Genomic DNA, 16,853 nt, shown 5'->3' with positions numbered 1-16,853 from the left:
TTCAGGTAAGGTGTCTGAAAACTTCAAAATTAATACTTGAATCCAAGTCAAAAGTAGAAAATGGGGCTGGGCATCGACATAAAGGAATGTTTAGGGCTTCATTTTTTGAAGCAGCAAAGTGTATTAAGGCCAGAAAAAAAAAGATCTACTGTGCCAAAGCTTTCCATGCAAACTTAGGATCTGGGACTTGGTGTCTTAAAGCTTCAAAATTAATACTTGAATCCAGGTCAAAAGTAGAAAGTGGGGCTGGGAATCACCGTAAAAGAATATTTAGGGCTTCATTTTTTGAAGCAGCACAGTGTATTAAGGCCAAAAAAAAAAAAAAGATCTACTGTGCCAAAGCTTTCCATGCAAACTCAGGATTTGGGACTTGGTTTCTGAGGTCTTAAATAGTTGTTGTACTGCTTGGTTTACTAAAACGTGGTTTGCAGTGGCTTTTTAGTTCTTTTTTTTTTTTCCACCTATGACATAATCTTTTCATGGATATCTCAGTAGCATTAATAATACTGTTGGTTGTCAAAATATTTCTAGACACACTTTGTCTCTGGTCAGGAGTCCAAGAGATGTCAGTTCTTAAGGACAGAGATAGATTTACATTCATGTTTACACATGGAGCTTTTCTTGAAGTTGAGGTAGGAGGAATGTTGTAAACCCAGGAATGCAGCCTGTAATAAAGTGTTTTGAAGAGCAGTTGCAGGTAAGGAAGATCTTTTTCATGATGATGGTGTAATAATGAGGTTGAAACAGTAACTTTCTATGCAGAAATAATTGTGGTAGCTTTGCTTTTCCTTACTATAAACTGCCTCAGCAGTGAGGAGCTCAGATAATGTGAGGACAGTTTCTGGGAGACAAATGGAGTGGATGTAAAAGGAGTTTAAAAGGATTTTTAAGATAAAAATGTGTTTGTGTTTTTCTCTGACAGGCTCATAGCTGGGATGAGATTCATTTGAAAGCAATTGTTTCAACAAACAAAGACCTCGGGGGGTTCCATTCTTTCCCAATCTGCTTTAAAGTGATTCTGAGAGACATTTTGTTAAACACAGATAAGATACATAAGCATAGTCTGTAACTTCTTTCTAGATAGCTTCAAAAAAAGGAATTTAGCTAAATTCCACCTTTAGAGAGAATATGATACACACGGAACACTAAGATGGGGATATTTTTAGGTTTTTGTAAAGCAGTGATTCATAGAGAAATGAAACAACAGTTGATCTTGTTTCACAGCCTCCCATCTAAAAGCAACATTTCCTTGTATTTAATGTTCCTTCCCAACTTCCATAGAAATAAGAGTTGACAAAGAAACTCAAAGGCATTGAAATCCCAAATGCTGGTAAGAATGCACCCTCGGAGTCAGTCTGAGCAGTCACTGGTTACTTTTCAGTGAGGCCCAAGTCCTTGTGTATTAAACATCCCTTTTATAATTCTTTCTTCTTCCCTTAAAATGGTGTCAACCACAGGTGGCCACAGTGTCAGAAAAGTCTCGGATCATGGAACTAGAAAGAGACCTGGCCTTGAGGGTGAAGGAGGTGGCTGAGCTTCGGGGGAGACTGGAGTCCAGTAAACACACTGGTGATGTGGACACTTCCCTTTCATTGTTACAAGAAATCAGCTCTTTGCAAGAAAAAATGGCAGCAGTTGGCAAAGAACACGAGAAGGAGATGAACTCCCTGAAAGAGAAGTTTGGGATGAGTGAAGAAGCGTTGCAGAAAGAGATCAAAACCCTTTCAGCTTCAAATGAGAAGATGGCAAAAGAAAATGAATCCTTGAAAACGAAGCTTGATCATGCCAACAAGGAGAACTCAGATGTCATAGAGCTGTGGAAATCAAAGCTGGAGTCTGCAATTGCCTCCCATCAGCAAGCAATGGAAGAACTCAAAGTTTCTTTCAGCAAAGGTGTAGGGGCTCAGACAGCAGAATTTGCAGAGTTAAAGACTCAGATTGAGAAGATTAAATTAGAGCACGAAAGTGAAATGTCAAATTTAAAACTGAAGCAGGAAAATGAAAAATCTCATCATCTGAAAGAGATAGAGTCTCTGAAAGCAAAACTGTTGGCAGTCACAGAGGAGAAAGAGCAAAACCTGGAAAGCCTGAAGACCAAACTGGAAAGTGTGGAAGATCAGCATCTGGTAGAAATGGAAGACACTTTAAACAAATTACAGGAAGCTGAAATAAAGGTAAAGGAGCTAGAGGTACTGCAAGCCAAGTACAATGAACAAACCAAAGTTATTGATAGTCTTACACCACAGATCAAAGCTGCTGAAGAAAAGCTTTTGGACCTTGCTGCACTTCAGAAAGCCAATTCTGAAGGTAAATTGGAAATCCAGAAACTTAGCAAGCAGCTTGAGGCAGCTGAGAAACAAATTCAGAATTTAGAGACTGAAAAGGTTGATGGAAATAGCAAGGTTTGTATCAACATCCATCCTTTTATTTTTTATTTTTTCCTTTTATTTTACATTTGTACTGTTTTAATCTGCTACAGCAAACACATCACAGAAAAAAATAGTTTTATTGAATGTGTATCATGGCACCATCTGAGAAGGTTTAGAAAAGTGATAACCAGGTCTCTCAGCAGATCACTAGAGCTCACTCTGCACCAAGAAAAAGTAAAAAAATTCTTTCTGCCCTTTCTTGCTAAGATTTCAGCATGGCTCTGCTGCTAAAATTTCCTCTTATGCCAAAGTTACTTTGTTGAATTATTTTGGAGAACTCACACATCTTTTCTGTTTGTAACCCTTGGTGACAGAGGTATTCAGATGAAGTGGCATGGGGTTCAGTGGGGAAATATTTCCTTTGTACCTTCACTACCTTGCCTCTCCTGGAGCAAGATGATGAAGAGGTTATGAAAAACAAAGCCAAAAAGACCCTGGTGGAAAGTTTAAGACAAGGGGATGCAGAGATCTTGGTAGGGATTGTTTGTTTCACAGCATTTTTGAAGTACAGACTGCACTGTGATAGATCTTACCCAGTTTCTTCCTAATTTTGAATGAAATGTCTCTTTAAAGTTGATAGTGTGGCTTTCAGTACTTGAAAGTTGTTCCACTGCTAGGAATAAAAGTGCTAAGATACCATTTGATTTTAGGAGTTCCCCACATGCCTCTCTAACCATGAGCTGACAAACCAGAGCTCAGGTTGTAATAGTGGGACAGTAACTGGAAAAGCTTTCCTAAACCTTCCAGAGATGGTTCCAAGCTACTGAATTTTACAGACCCTGGTCTGTATTTTTGAGGTCACGCTGAGTTTCTGCACTGCCCCTGGCTGTGGTACTGAGCCTTTATAAAAATTACATCCCTGTATGTGTATTGGTCTGAACAGTCAGTTGAAAAAGAAATGCTAAATTATTAAGTTAAAAAAATCAAAACGATAATAAGAAAAACAAACACAGCACAAAAAACCCCAACATAACAAAACCAAACCAAAAAAACCCACTCCAAAAAACAAAACTTCTAATTCAGCTGATTCCAGAGCTTTGATTGGAGGTTTTGAATGTCTGGGATTAAATCCTGCTGTCAGCATTAAGTCCAAGACAACAAAATTCTAATGATTTCACATCTATCCAGTTATTGCTGTGATGTCATCAGGGGAAATCAGTTTTGCTCATGTAATGCATCACTTTTGTTTCTTCAGTTTTGGTTTGTTGTTGTTGTTTGGTTTATTTTTGTAGTTTTTCACCTTACAGTGATTTTAATATTACAGTTATTTCTTTCAGATTCAGTTTTTAATTTTCCTATTTTTACATTCATGCTTATGATTTTATTTTACTCCATTTCATCACCTCTGTTAGGCTAGTAATCTGGCCAAAGAACTGCAGGGCAAAGAGCAAAAGCTTCTTGACCTTGAGAAAAACTTGAGTGCAGTAAATCAAGTTAAAGATTCTTTGGAAAAGGAACTTCAAGTTTTGGTGAGTAATACCCAAAAATTTTGACTTTATCCTTTGGATTTTGGTTTTCATGGTGAGAGTGTAATTTAAACCTGTGGATCAGCTCTGAGTGAAGTCTTTTAAAAAGCTGTTTTACTCCTGAAAAGCAGGGAAGGGCTCATGACTCATTGGATCCATCTCAGGATGGAAAGAGCTGCTCACCTGAGTTCAGTGTTTATCAGATGTTTTGTCTGAATAGAACTCACCTCTCTGTGGATTTCTGATAAAATATTAAACCAAATCAAAAGCAGCATGGTGTTTAAATTTAGACTCCTTTGCTATAACTGTTGTGTGAACTAATGCTTGCTATACACACACCTTGCTAATGGGTTTTGAAGATATTTTTCTTCTGATTTCTCATATTGAAAATCTAATTAAATTTGCAAGTATCTGGTAGTTGGGATTTTCCTGAGAAACTACACCAGAATTAGGAACAAAGACACTGGTATGAGATTGATGCTGGGGCTGCAGATGTCTGCAGGCTGTGAGCAGCACAGAGAGCTTCTTGCCCAGAAATCTCCTTTGCACTGCACTCTGGCTGCAGTTCTGCAGTTCTGCTGGCTGAGGGAGAAGTGATTTTGAAAATTTCTGGACTTGCTCTCAACCAAGGCAAGGGAAAATCTTGCTTTTTGTTGCTAAATACACTAAACTATGATTCAGGAACTTCAGATCTTTTTATGATAGGAGTGGGGACCATTCTACTTTGTACTTGAAAAATACCTACTATAAATGCAGTGGTTGAATGACGTTGTTATTACCAAACCTTACCAAAAGTTTTTATCCATTTTTCAGAAAGAAAAGTTTACTTGTGCAGCTGATGAAGCAGAAAATGCTCAACAAACTATGCAAGGTATGTCTGCTGCTAAACTAAACAAAGCTCCAGAAAATAAATGCTGCAAAATAGAGGTAGTTTTTTTTTTCCACACACTTTCAAGTTGGCACCTGGCAGTACAGCAGTTTCAGCAACTATGGAAAGGACAGGATTACCTGTGGCCTCTCTCTAAGAGTAATATTCTTGCAAGTAGCTGGAATTTTCTGCATCTAAGTAGTTACTAACTTTGTTTTCAAAATTTTACTTGCATAGAAACAATAAAAAAACTAAACCAAAAAGAAGAGCAGTTTGCACTCATGTCTTCTGAACTGGAGCAGCTGAACTCTAGTTTGACTGGTAAGGAAGTAACAAAATGGAAAGTTTTGGATAAAATGCATCAGCTTTGTGCTTTCCTTGCCTCCTGCTCAGCTTGCTGCATCCTGGTGTGCAGTGCTTTCCCAAATGCATCACCTGCAGAAGGAAGCCTCTTCCCTGGGCAGAAAATGGCCTTTGTGGCACTGTGTTTAGTGACCCAGCAAGGTGACTCTGAAGTTATGGAAGTAGCAGGAGGTTTCCTGGTTGAGTGCAGTCTCAAATCCATAGTGAAATTCTTGTGTGACACTAACACACTCATGCTGTGGTGATGGTCAGGTAGCAGGGAAAGGCTTGGGGACCAGACTGGAGCACTGCAAATGTGGGATGTTCATTTGCAGGAGCCTTGTCTGTTAGTAGAGGGGTTTTATTCAGGACATCAGGAAGAATGAAATCTGCATGGCTGCTGCTTCCTGTCTCACAGGAGGGAGTCTGGCTGTACCTAGTTGTACATCTCAGTGTAAATCCAATGTGGAAAGTAATGAAGAATAATTATGTACCCTCTAAGCAAGCCTTTCAAAGCATCCTTGGGGCTGCAGAAGTCACCCCAAGGCTGCTCTTAACTCCTGGTGGCAGCACCTGCCCTGGACCAAGACATTTTTTCCCCCTGCAGCTTCACAGTGCCTGCATTGTTTCTGTTCCACTGCTCTACTGAATAGCTGGGGAGCTGCCTTGCCTGCAGGATGTGTGCACCTCTTATTTTACTGCTTGGTTACCCTCTGCTGTGGGGAGAACTTGCATCAGCTTCTCATGGCCTGAAGTTAAATGAATCACTGCTGCAAGAAAGACCCCATGACTGGTTGCTTTTTTTCCACTATTTCTGAAGAGTTTTCTTAACCTTCTGCTACAGTTAACTGTTCAAAAGTCAAAACAATGAAGTTTTTTATTTTAAAAGGGGCAGTTTGCAAGTTCAGTATTGCTCTGGTTATAGTTCTTTACTATCTCCTGGCCAGCTTGTGCCTACCCTCTCTCTGAAATTTACTGGACTGCTGACTTTTCTCTTGCTCAGAGATGGAGAAGAAACTGAAGGAGCGAGAGGAGAGAGAACAGCAACTGATTGAAGCTAAAACCAAACTTGAGAATGATATTGCAGAGATCATGAAGTCTTCAGGAGACAGCTCTGCCCAGCTCACCAGAATGAACGATGAGCTCCGGGTAAAAGAAAGGTATCCCCAGCCCTGCCAGGACATTTTCACATCCATTCTGGGCTCCTGCACTTCCAGCTTCTCATTTTAGCTTTTTTTGTAAATACCTGAACAAGATGCTCCTGAGTGTCACACTGATATGACAGGTGAACTTATTCTATCAAATTAAATTATCAGAACACTCTCCCCAGAGTGATTTGAAGAGCATCTGATAACATAACCCTAAAATTCTTGTGTGCCATGTTCCACATTGACAGGAGGAAATGAACATTTTAGCAGTCCAGACTGTTTTGTGATTCTGCTTCTTAACAAACTGAGAAACTTTGTTTATTTAGATAGATAAAAGAATGGAGTTATATTTTTGGCTAGCAAGAGAAAATGTGTTTTGTTTCAAATAAAAAGTGAATGCAGAAGAGTTGTTGTTTTCCTTTCCAAAACCTCAGCCTGGGAGCAAGGTAACTGGCAGCTGGGTTGCTCTGCACATGAGTAAGTGCTTGATCTCACTTGTGTATATTTAATTTAGCAGAACATCCCCTGTATGTTAAATAATTAAATCTCTTTCTAAATGCTTGGACAGAATATAGAACTTCAGCAGAATTTGCAGTCTTTCATCTCTGTGCTTGTTGTGCTGTCAGCAAAAAAGTAATGTTCTTTTATTTGGTCTTTCTAGGCAGTTGGAGCAAATACAACTCGAGCTTACAAAAGCAAATGAAAAGGCTGTTCAGCTTCAGAAAAATGTGGAGCAGACAACACAGAAAGCTGAGCAGAGTCAGCAAGAAACTCTCAAGATTCATCAAGCAGAACTGAAAAATATGCAGGATCAACTAACAGACATGGTAAGAACAACTTTTAAATGCAGTAGCTAACTGTGGGCAGAATATTGTGCCACAGCTTCTTTAACTGTGTTCCAATGTTTTCTCTTCTGACAGAAAAAGCAAATTGAGAGCAGCCAAAGTCAGTATAAGGATCTTCAGGCAAAGTATGAAAAAGAAACTTCTGAGATGATCACTAAACATGATGCAGATATCAAAGGGTTTAAGAAGAACTTGCTGGATGCAGAAGAAGCACTGAAAATTGCACAAAAGAAGAATGATGAGTTGGAAACCCAGGCTGAGGAGCTGAAAAAACAGGCAGAGGAGGCCAAGGTATGTGTAGTTTGTTACTCTGCAAGAAATTTAAAGCTTTCTGTTTCAGTGAAACTCTGTTTTTTGCCCAGCTTCATAATTTCATAGTAGGATTTTTGCAGTGTTTCTTTTTTGAGCTTTTCCAGAATAGATTCATAATGGTCAGAGAAGAGAACCAGACATATCTCCAGATTACACAAGAATCCATGAAATGTGGTTCTTTGATGCTAATATTTTATGTTCATAGATACCTGGCTCAGCATCTGGCTGTCAGCTGAAGCCAGATATTGTTACTTCTTCTTTAAATGCAAAAATTTAAAATAAAATATGTTGTGAACTCTTTCTTTTAAAAGTATTACACACCTGAAATTCTGTTCTGTGTTATGTGCAACTATTTAGTAAGTAGCTTGACCGTAGCAATTTTCATTTTCTTTCTCCTGTTTCTTAAGAGCCATTGCTGCTTGCTTTCATCCCTCATTAGTTATTTGCTATGATCTTTGGTTTATGCTTGAGCAAAGTATTTAGTGTATAAATTGGCACACAATTTAAATACAACACACCAGTGGTGTATTTAAATTAAATGGGTTCTGACAGTTTGGGGCAGAATCATGAGGAGAATTAGCTATAGAAGGGGAATATGAGAACTGAAAATCAGTGTCTGATATATATTTTTATATATATATATATATATATATATATATATATATATAAAATCTTCACTCAGTTTCTCATGAAATCATTCTGTGGCTCTTTTCTGATGAGCTGACATTCAGAAAATTTGTTGAAAGTAGTTTTAAAAACAAGCTGAAGATTTTTTTATTTAACAACTGTAAAGTTTCCTGTGGTGTTTTGTAGTGAAACAGCAGGGGTGGCTGTCAGCAGCTGAATTTGCACAGGGACTGTGTGTCAGTGTATACACTTTTTTAAAACTTGTATTACAGTAGCTCTGTTTGGCCTTGCACCACACTTCTCATTTGTCTGCTTGACTTAATTTTTGTTTTCCCTTTTCCCTGACTTTATTTCTCTAGTCCTTAAGCTCTGTGTTAGCATCAGCCAGAAAAGAGATTGAACTAATGTCAGACAAGATGAGGGGTTTGGTATCAGAAAAAGAGACTCTGGCACAGGAGGGGAATACTTTGAAATTAGAGAGAGGTTCCTTGTTATCAAAACTTGTAGAATTGGAATCAAAGATTTCATTAATGAGAGAAGACCAAGAAAAGCTCCGGACTGTAAATGAGGAACTTAATTCAGAAATTACAAAAATTCTAAAGCAGAAGGAAGAAGCTGAGGCTAAAAGCCAGCAGGAAAGCACAGAGAAGGTAGAACTGATTTCTGAGAAAAGCAAATTACTCTCTGAAATAGAAGCAGCACAGGCAGACCTTCTGAAGATAACTCAAGAAAATGATGCTCTCCGGTCTTCAGAGTCATCATTGCTCCAACAGCTGAAAGAACTTCAGGCCAACAAAGATGCCCTGGATGTGATGTGTCAGAAATACACTGAGGAACGGGCAGAAATGGAGCATTACCAGAAAAAACTTCTGGAAGAGAAAGATGCAGTTGTTAAAACCAAAGATGAAGTTATTCAGAAGCTGGAAAGTTCTTGTGAGGCCCTGGCCAGAGATAAAAGCGAGCTGCTGCAAGAAGTGTCAGCTCTGACAGCAGAGAGAGATTCAGTCCTAGGGAAACACTCAGCTCTTGAAAACACACACACAGCCTTAAAAACTGAAATGGACACTCTGCTGCAGACACAGCAAAGTCTGCAGGCTGAGAAGGAGCTGCTGCTTACAAGCACAGAAGAGCTCCGTGTGAGTTTAGACACTACAGTTAGTGAAAACCAAGCACTAAAAGTGAGGATGGAAGAGATGCAAACACAACTTGAGACTGACCATAAAGAACTTCAAAGAGTGATGGAAGAAAATGTGGAGTTGAAGAATTCCCTTGCTGATGTCTCTCATCACCTTGAGGAAATGAAAGCCTCAAGAGAGAGATCCAATTCTGAACGTATTCAGTTACTTCAAGAGAAAGAGGCTCTTGCTTCATCAGAACAAAGGCTTTTGGCTGAAAGGGAGGAACTTTTACATGAAAATAAGGTGACTGCTGAAAAGCTTGCTAAGGCCACAGCAGATGCCATACTTGCTGAGAAAAGCTTTACAGAGAAAATAAACGAACTGACCTTCGAAAAGGAATCTGGTTTTCATAAGTTGCTGCAACTTGAAAAGCACAATGAAGCTCTTCTTCAAGAGAAGAATGAATTGGAGAACAAATGCTCAGAGCTTCTTGATGAAAACAAATCTTCTGCAAATACAATTTCTGATCTGCAGAAAGAACACGAGCTGGATGTCTCAGCCAAGACAGCTCTGGCCCAAGAGAACACCATGCTGCAAGGTTCCATTGAAGCCCTCAAGGAAGAACTGGGTAAGAAAAATGTAGAAAATCAAGAGCTGACAGCCTGTAAATGTGACCTTTTGCACCTCCTGAAAGAGGCCCAGGATGCCAAAACAATATTAGAAAATGAACTGGCTGCTGTGTCACATGCCAAGCAGGTCCTGTCATCTTCGTTTGAGAGCTGTTCCTCTGCCAGGGAAACACTGAGCAGAGAGAGGACTGAACTGCAGGAGAAGTGTCAGAAATTAAATGGAGAGGTTGAGACTCTGAAAGAAAACCTGACCACAGAAAAGGAAGCTAGAAAGCTGGACAAGGAATCCTTTGTGTTGGAATGTATGGAACTTCAAAACAACATCAGCTCCTTAGAGAAGGAGATAGAAGAGTTAAGAGAGAAAAATAAAGAATTTCTGACTGAAAAGGAGCTTTTAGTTCAAGAGAAAGAAAAAGCTGAAATTAAACTGGTGGAAATAATTAAAGAAAGAGAAAGCCTCAGCTCAGAGAAAGAGCAGCTTGCTTCCAGTATTGAACAACTGAAGAGTGACTTTGCCTCCTTGTCTAAATCAAAAGCAGAGCTCCAGGACTTGCACAGCTCTGTCTCCAAGAGGCTGGATGATCTGCAGCACAGACAGGAGGTGATGGAGAAGGAGAGAATAAAATTACTAGAGGAAAATGACAGCCTGCTTGCTGAACACAAGAGTCTGCTCATCATTAAGGAAGAAATACTGAAAGAGAAGGAGAAGTTCTCCAGGGATTATTATAAACTGACTGAGGAAGTAGCACTTTTAGAACAAACTAATAGTGACCTCTCAGGCAAATTGCTGGTGGCTCAGGGCAAAAATCAGATGCTGCAGGAGGAGATGAACAATCTGGCTTTGAAAGTAAAAGAAATTGAGAGTCTCCAGGCCCAAACAGTAGCACAGAAAAATGAGGTATTGAAACATGTAGTTAATCAATCAGCTATGGTTATACTAATACTGAGCACTAACACTGGTTTCCTCTGCACTTCACTGCACAATCACCACTTGGTCCTGCTGTAAACAGGCTGGAATTATGGTCTCAGTGTATGTGTTGGGGTTTTTTTCCAAGTCTTAACTTGGAACTGTGAGTCTAAAAGACACTTTAACTCTTTAATTCTTTTAAAGACTATTTCTAAATACAAAAGCCTATGCTGCTCCTGAATGTTGCAAGAAAACAAAGTAAACTGTGAATAAAAGGAAGTTTTATTTCCTCAGTCTGGTAGGAGAAATTGAGTAGCTCCTCCTGTTGAAGTACTCTGCAGCTTGCAAACTCGAGTAGTAAAAGACATGGGTTTAGATTAGGTCTTTGAAATTTTGTGCTAAATTAAAATTAACTCCAAATTTTGAGTTAATCAAAGCAATGCACTGCAAATGTAACTGGATAACAAACAGTGTAAATTTATGCTATAGAACTTCCAGTCTGTTAAAGCCATTGGCATCTCTGGTGTTCTTTTTATTCACAGAAGTGTTTTGTATTCACCACCAACAAATTCTGTAAAGTATTTTGAATTTCAGTTCGTGGGGCTTGAAGCCCATAAAACCACTTTGCATCCAAATTGGAATGAAGGCATCCTACAGGAATCTGTTATGCCTACCTCAGGGTTTTAATATTCCTGTGAAGTATTTAATTTTATAAAGGCATAATTAAGAATCCTGAAATCATGCTATAATTGGCTCTATCTCCTATTTAATTCCTAATTATTTTTAAAATTTTGGACTTTTTGTCCAAACTTTTTGTAATTCCCCATTTTTTGAAAACAGAGCAGTCTGTTGGAAGTGAATATCTTTTGATCTACTGCTGTCTGAAGTAGTTAGAAGCCTCAGAGCAATCACAGTGGTGGTAACTGGAAATCCAAGAATTAAAAAAAAAGAAGAAATGGGCTTCCTCAGTGGCTGCACAAGCATGGGGTTATGATCTATTGCTGCATGGAACTGAATCTTCCCATGTCCTTTTATTTTTATACTTTGTGCAGCTTCAAAACACAAATAAATTTGCAGTTGAAGTCCCTGTTTGATTGGAAAGCAGCTGGCAAACAGTGGAGCTGTGCATAAAGTAGTGGTGGTCATCTTTTGCTTTCAGGGCTCCTTTTGGTAATATTTCTTTTTTTTGTCCCCCTCCCCCTTTATACATAGGCTGCCAAAATAGCAGAAGATGTTTTCCAGACTGTGGAGAAGGTGACCAAAGAGAAGGATGCCATTCACAAAGAAAAGATTGAAACTTTGGCCTCTCTGGAGAACTCCAGACAGACAAATGAGAAGCTACAGAATGAAGTAATCACATTTAAATGCTTTTCTATGAAAAGTTCCAGTTTGTAAGGAACAACTATTGAATTACAGAGAATGAGTTCAGGCAAGAGTGGATTCTGGCATCTTCCCATCACAATACTCAGTCCTGACTGGCTTGTGTAAACTTGGTCAGTCTCACCCTACAGCTTTGGGTCAGCTCCTGGGTGTAAGGATGGGGTGCAGAGCTCTGGGCTAACATTGCACTGGCAACTTTTCTGCAGGTCTTGAGAATGCTGTGGTGTTTGATGCCCTTTTCATCTTCTGCAGCCCCTCTATAAGGGGTGGGGAGCAGCTGGGCTTACCCAGATGCCACAGCTTGTGCTGAAGCAGTAAAGATTTCCAACCAGATCTGATGAGAATTAAAAGTGGTGACGTTAGTAGTGGCAGGGGTTCACTTTCTGGATTTAAAAAAAAAAAAATCCACAGGGTCCTGTAAAGCCATGAGAATGTCTGAAGATTATCTGTAATGCAACATGAAGTCTCACTGAATGCAAACAAATCAGGTCTGCAAGCTGGTAATGTTTACATGGTAGACAGAAGCTCAGGGAGCAGACTTACACCAATTTGCCCCATGCAATGATCCCTGAAAGGCATTGATTCCTTATGGCTGCAAGGGCAACAGTCAGAGTCCTGTTTCTCAGAACTTAAGGTATGGTAAAGCAGATCTTTTATCACCCATCTTAGACGAATTAAGATCAAGGAAACAGCTAATTTTAGCAACAAGATTTAATTTCTTATAAAAAAAAAAAAACCAACAACAATTCTTTGCGTTATATAGCATTTAAAATGGAGATGCTCTGGAGCTTTACATTTCACATCAGGATAAACACATCAGGTTGCTGTAATCTGCTCTTCAATTGATTGAGAATTCTTTGTGCTGCTTGACTCCAATGCAGAAAGTCTTATAATATTTTTTGTTAGACAAAACAGACTGAATTAATTTGACTAAAGATGAAAAGGTGAAACAGCTCAGCTCAGGCCCCTGTTGTGCTAAGTACCTTTTGTGAGTGCTGCACCTAAGAACTGTGTAGTTTCATCAGTGTAATGAGATTGGCTTTTTCTCTTTAAGCTGGACATGCTTAAACAAAACAACCTGAAAAACGAAGAGGAACTTAATAAATCAAAAGAGCTGCTAAATCTGGAGAACAAGAAAGTGGAAGAACTTAAGAAAGAATTGTAAGTATTTCAGTGTTAAAATCTGTTAAACCATCCCTTTGTAGTTACGTTTACTTTTTTTTTTCTTTTAAAAACAACCCTGTCTTTCAGTGTCTCTCCAATATCCTCACTCATAAAGCAGATGGGAGATCAAATTTAACTGTGAGCTTGACACGCATGAAACTGGAAATCAGAATGTTAGCCCTGAGTTGCTGAAGGGCATTGAAGCAAATCCTTCATTCCAGGCATTGTTTGAAATACTTCATTGGAGGGAGTGTAGAGTTCTGCCACCTGAGGGCACCAGGTTATTTTAAAAGCTTTTTATTATAAAGAAATTCTGTTTGGACTGGTACACTTGGAGTGCTAAGTAGTTTTAAGTGGTTTGTTCACAGAAAATCTGGTTCTGCTTTTCTTTGTTATTGATGACTTTATCTAGTTTACTGCTGTTGCCCCACTCTGCCCTTACTTTCTACCAGGTGCAATACAAAAGCCATCAATAATTTGTAAAGCTTGAGTTAATTGCCTATTATTTGAAGTGCTTCATTTGAGAAACCACCTCTACAAATTAGAGGTGTGCTACAAACTAATGATGTGTGAGACTGTACACACACAAACAGCAAAACATCTGATAGAAAACAATGTGCCCTGTGGAATCTCATTGTATCAAAGCTTCTGGTGTTTCATTGTGAATTTTGATTTCACCATTATTAAAAATTTTAGGTTTTGCTACCCTGCAGCCCTTCCCCCATCTTTCAGAGATGTGATGCATTAAATCACAGATCTCTGTTCCCATCTGTACTCTGAGAAGAATTTCTTGACTCATGAAGTGAGAGCTGGGATCTGGACTGAGTAGCTTTGACTCATTATTTTTGTTGTTAGTTCCCAAGTCATTTTGTGGCAGTTCTTAACCTCTGCTCTAAGGTGAAGAGAGGGCACAAAGGAAATCAGCCCCCAGAACTAACACTGCATTTCTGTAAGACTGGCAGTTTTTACTGCTTGCTTTTTAAAACCTGCAGCCTCCTTTGAGAAATGCAGGATGTCATTCCCTGAGCAATTCCCACCTGCCTCAGTGCTTGTGGGAAATGCCAAAGCAAAATAATGATTTCCAGACTGGTTGCTCTAGGGGTAGAGCAGCAAGGGGCTGGCAGGCTCTGGTGTCACAGAAGGACAAGTATATTACACTGCTATTTGTCAAGCAGAAATTATTTATAGAAGATGAGTCCTTGAGAATCTTCAGCACTAAAAGGTGTTCTCATGATCCTGATCACTCTGGGGTTTTTTAATTATTTTTTTCCCTTCAGGTTGATCTTAGTCACAGTCTATTTCTGAACATGGTCTCTAATCATGAGTGGCAAGAGACATTGTGCTCAAGTGAAGCTTGTCTGGTTTTTTAATTTATGTTTGTTTTCCTAATTATTTTGTTTGTTGCTTTGATGTAATTAGAATAAGGAATTAGCTTGATAAGAGGCATTTCTTGATCAGCAGCAATGTTGGTAGAAAGAACACCTTTGTGTTGATCTAGGAGAGCAGAGGAGCTGTGACCATAGGTGGGGAGGTGCTGCTGCCTCTGGAGGACATCAGTGTCCTGCATAAAAGAACCTTCTGTGTAAAACCAGGCTGAAGGAGCAGCAATGCCTGCTGGATGTTGTGTCTTCACTTAGTAATCAGCCTCAAGTTCCTCAGCACTTAATGGGGGAGCATTTTACCCCAGTATTTTGTGTGCTTTAATGTTGTTTTTTTTTGACAATGCCCTTATGCTCTGCTGAAAGCAAAAAGAGAACTGGGTAGAGCTGCAGTTCAGCAAACAGTGGTGGTTAAAAATAGGTATGTTCCTGCATCAGCAAGTAGATTCATACCAAGATAATTTGAAGCAGTGTTCAGTGATGGGAGGGAGCCTGTTTAATCCAGTTGAGGTGGATGGGATTGGAAATCATTCAAGGTGAGACCAGATAGAAGAAAATGTTGGAAAATCATTGTCATTTTACATGCTGAACTCAAAGTAAATCAGAATTTCTTATGTTTTAATATGCCCAGTAATAGGCCACGGAGTGGCCTATTTTTATGACTTTGGGGTTCTTCTAGTTCCCAGAGTCATAAAAGTATATTTAATATTCCAGTCAGAGTTTAGCTCTGTGTGGTGTTGGACATGGGAGTGCTGAGACCCCTTTTTATGAAAACAAAACAGTCATAAAAATTACTGTTGAATGAAATGCAGTGCATCTTTTTTTTGAAAGGTGTCAGGTCTCATAAAAACTTGTGTTGATTGTGCTACAGGCAGGCATGCAAAACATTTTTCCAATTTATTTGTTGAAAATAAATTTACTTTAAGGCATCCTCACATATGAGAGCAACACAGGCTAAAGAAACCTGCAGATTTATTTATGTTTCTTCATCTTTTGTCTCATTTTAAGTTTTGTGTCTGTTAAAATAATGGAATAGGTGAAATACTTCCCTCTTTTCAGCCCCTACCCTGTGTTTTTAAACCCGAGCTCTCTGCCACCAGCAGTGTGCAGGACTGCCCAGCTGAACTCCCTGACATTTCTCTGAGTATCTGATGCATTTAAAGGAAAAGGAGCTTAGTGCTGCTGCTGCTTTTCAGGGTTAAACCCCTCCCTGCCCATCTGAGGTATAGATTGCCACCTTTATTATAGCTCCCTTGCCACACGTGACCTGGATGTGTTTTTCCAAGCTGTGAAGCTGAATCTCTCCCCCAGTTTTTTCTTGCCTCTCTGGTTCCTATGGTAACGATGCACTCTCTGTCCTCCCAGCGAGGAGCTGAAGCTGGCTGCAGCTCAGAAGTCCCAGCAGCTTGCAGCTTTGCAAGAGGAGAACGTGAAACTTGCTGAGGAGCTGGGCAGGAGCAGGGAGGAAGTCACAAGTCATCAGAAGGTAAAGTGTCCTGACCCCCGCGTGCTGTTCCTGACCTTGAGCTGCATGTTTGTGCTTGAAAGAGGAGTTGTTCTGAGGAGGTTTTCAAATCAATTTGGAAGCCACCTGCATTGGGAGGGCAGAGCTACAGGCTAGGAGGAAGCTAACCCTGGAGGGATGCTTGGGAGGTTTGGGAATAAGCATCAATTCCATAGGCTTTAGCCAGTATGTATTAACGGGCTCGTGCTGTTCCTGTGGGGAGTAATTCTGTTACACAACTGTGGAAATCTCCATCAACCCAGTACTAAGGAAATGCAGTTATTTAATTCTTGTTGCTGCTCTCCCTTCCCACTAAAAAGGGTATTTAGGATGTTTTTCAGAGTATGATTTTGAATTACTTTGTTGGACTCTGTGTCTGAAAAGCTCCATGCACGTGTGTGCTTGTTTCAACATCACACTGTGCAGGTCCATGAGCTGTGCTCCTGCCAGGTAGTGGGTGATGGAGGACTAGAATTGATGTGAAATGTTCTTATGGGGGCAGTTTATAGGAGAAAAATGAGTCTCTTAATTTTTATTTATTCTTTTAATATTAATGTTTCAGTGTGTTGGTGGAATCTTAAAGTAAGGGCTTAGTTATACAGCTTAGAACACTGGTACTTGCCACAGGAGATGTTAGATTTACAGCCATTAAATATGGGGGGTTTATTCCCTGTGGAGCAGTTCCAGTGACAGCCACACAATGAAGGCATTTTTGGAAAACCTAATCCAAAAGCA

The 16,853-nt window shown here is 39.6% G+C and overlaps 1 protein-coding gene and 1 long non-coding RNA gene across 8 annotated transcripts in view; one reads left to right on the top strand and one right to left on the bottom strand.

Moving 5' to 3' along the window:
* Positions 1 to 16,853, bottom strand: part of LOC139804917 (uncharacterized) — a 44,572-nt gene that overhangs the window by 3,004 nt on the left and 24,715 nt on the right. The gene's annotated exons all lie outside the window — the stretch shown is intronic.
* CLIP1 (CAP-Gly domain containing linker protein 1) overlaps positions 1 to 16,853 on the top strand; it is a 65,066-nt gene that overhangs the window by 36,844 nt on the left and 11,369 nt on the right. For 5 of the 7 annotated variants that reach the window (XR_011729603.1, XR_011729601.1, XR_011729602.1 and 2 more), the window contains 11 exons: positions 1,458 to 2,402; positions 3,782 to 3,898; positions 4,709 to 4,766; positions 5,001 to 5,084; positions 6,109 to 6,265; positions 6,915 to 7,080; positions 7,174 to 7,389; positions 8,397 to 10,682; positions 11,904 to 12,041; positions 13,126 to 13,232; positions 15,980 to 16,100. Coding sequence is in view for 3 of the 7 variants with exons in the window: in XM_071762709.1 (XP_071618810.1) it covers positions 1,458 to 2,402; positions 3,782 to 3,898; positions 4,709 to 4,766; positions 5,001 to 5,084; positions 6,109 to 6,265; positions 6,915 to 7,080; positions 7,174 to 7,389; positions 8,397 to 10,682; positions 11,904 to 12,041; positions 13,126 to 13,232; positions 15,980 to 16,100 (4,395 nt within the window). In the remaining 4 variants the exon portion in view is untranslated. The remainder of the gene's footprint in view (positions 1 to 1,457; positions 2,403 to 3,781; positions 3,899 to 4,708; positions 4,767 to 5,000; positions 5,085 to 6,108; positions 6,266 to 6,914; positions 7,081 to 7,173; positions 7,390 to 8,396; positions 10,683 to 11,903; positions 12,042 to 13,125; positions 13,233 to 15,979; positions 16,101 to 16,853) is intronic. The other 2 variants (XM_071762706.1, XM_071762707.1) reach the window with 1 other exon arrangement.

This window comes from Heliangelus exortis, chromosome 19 (genome assembly GCF_036169615.1).
Source record: "Heliangelus exortis chromosome 19, bHelExo1.hap1, whole genome shotgun sequence".
NCBI lineage: Eukaryota > Metazoa > Chordata > Aves > Apodiformes > Trochilidae > Heliangelus > Heliangelus exortis.
This window is presented reverse-complemented; position numbering and strand designations above follow the sequence as displayed.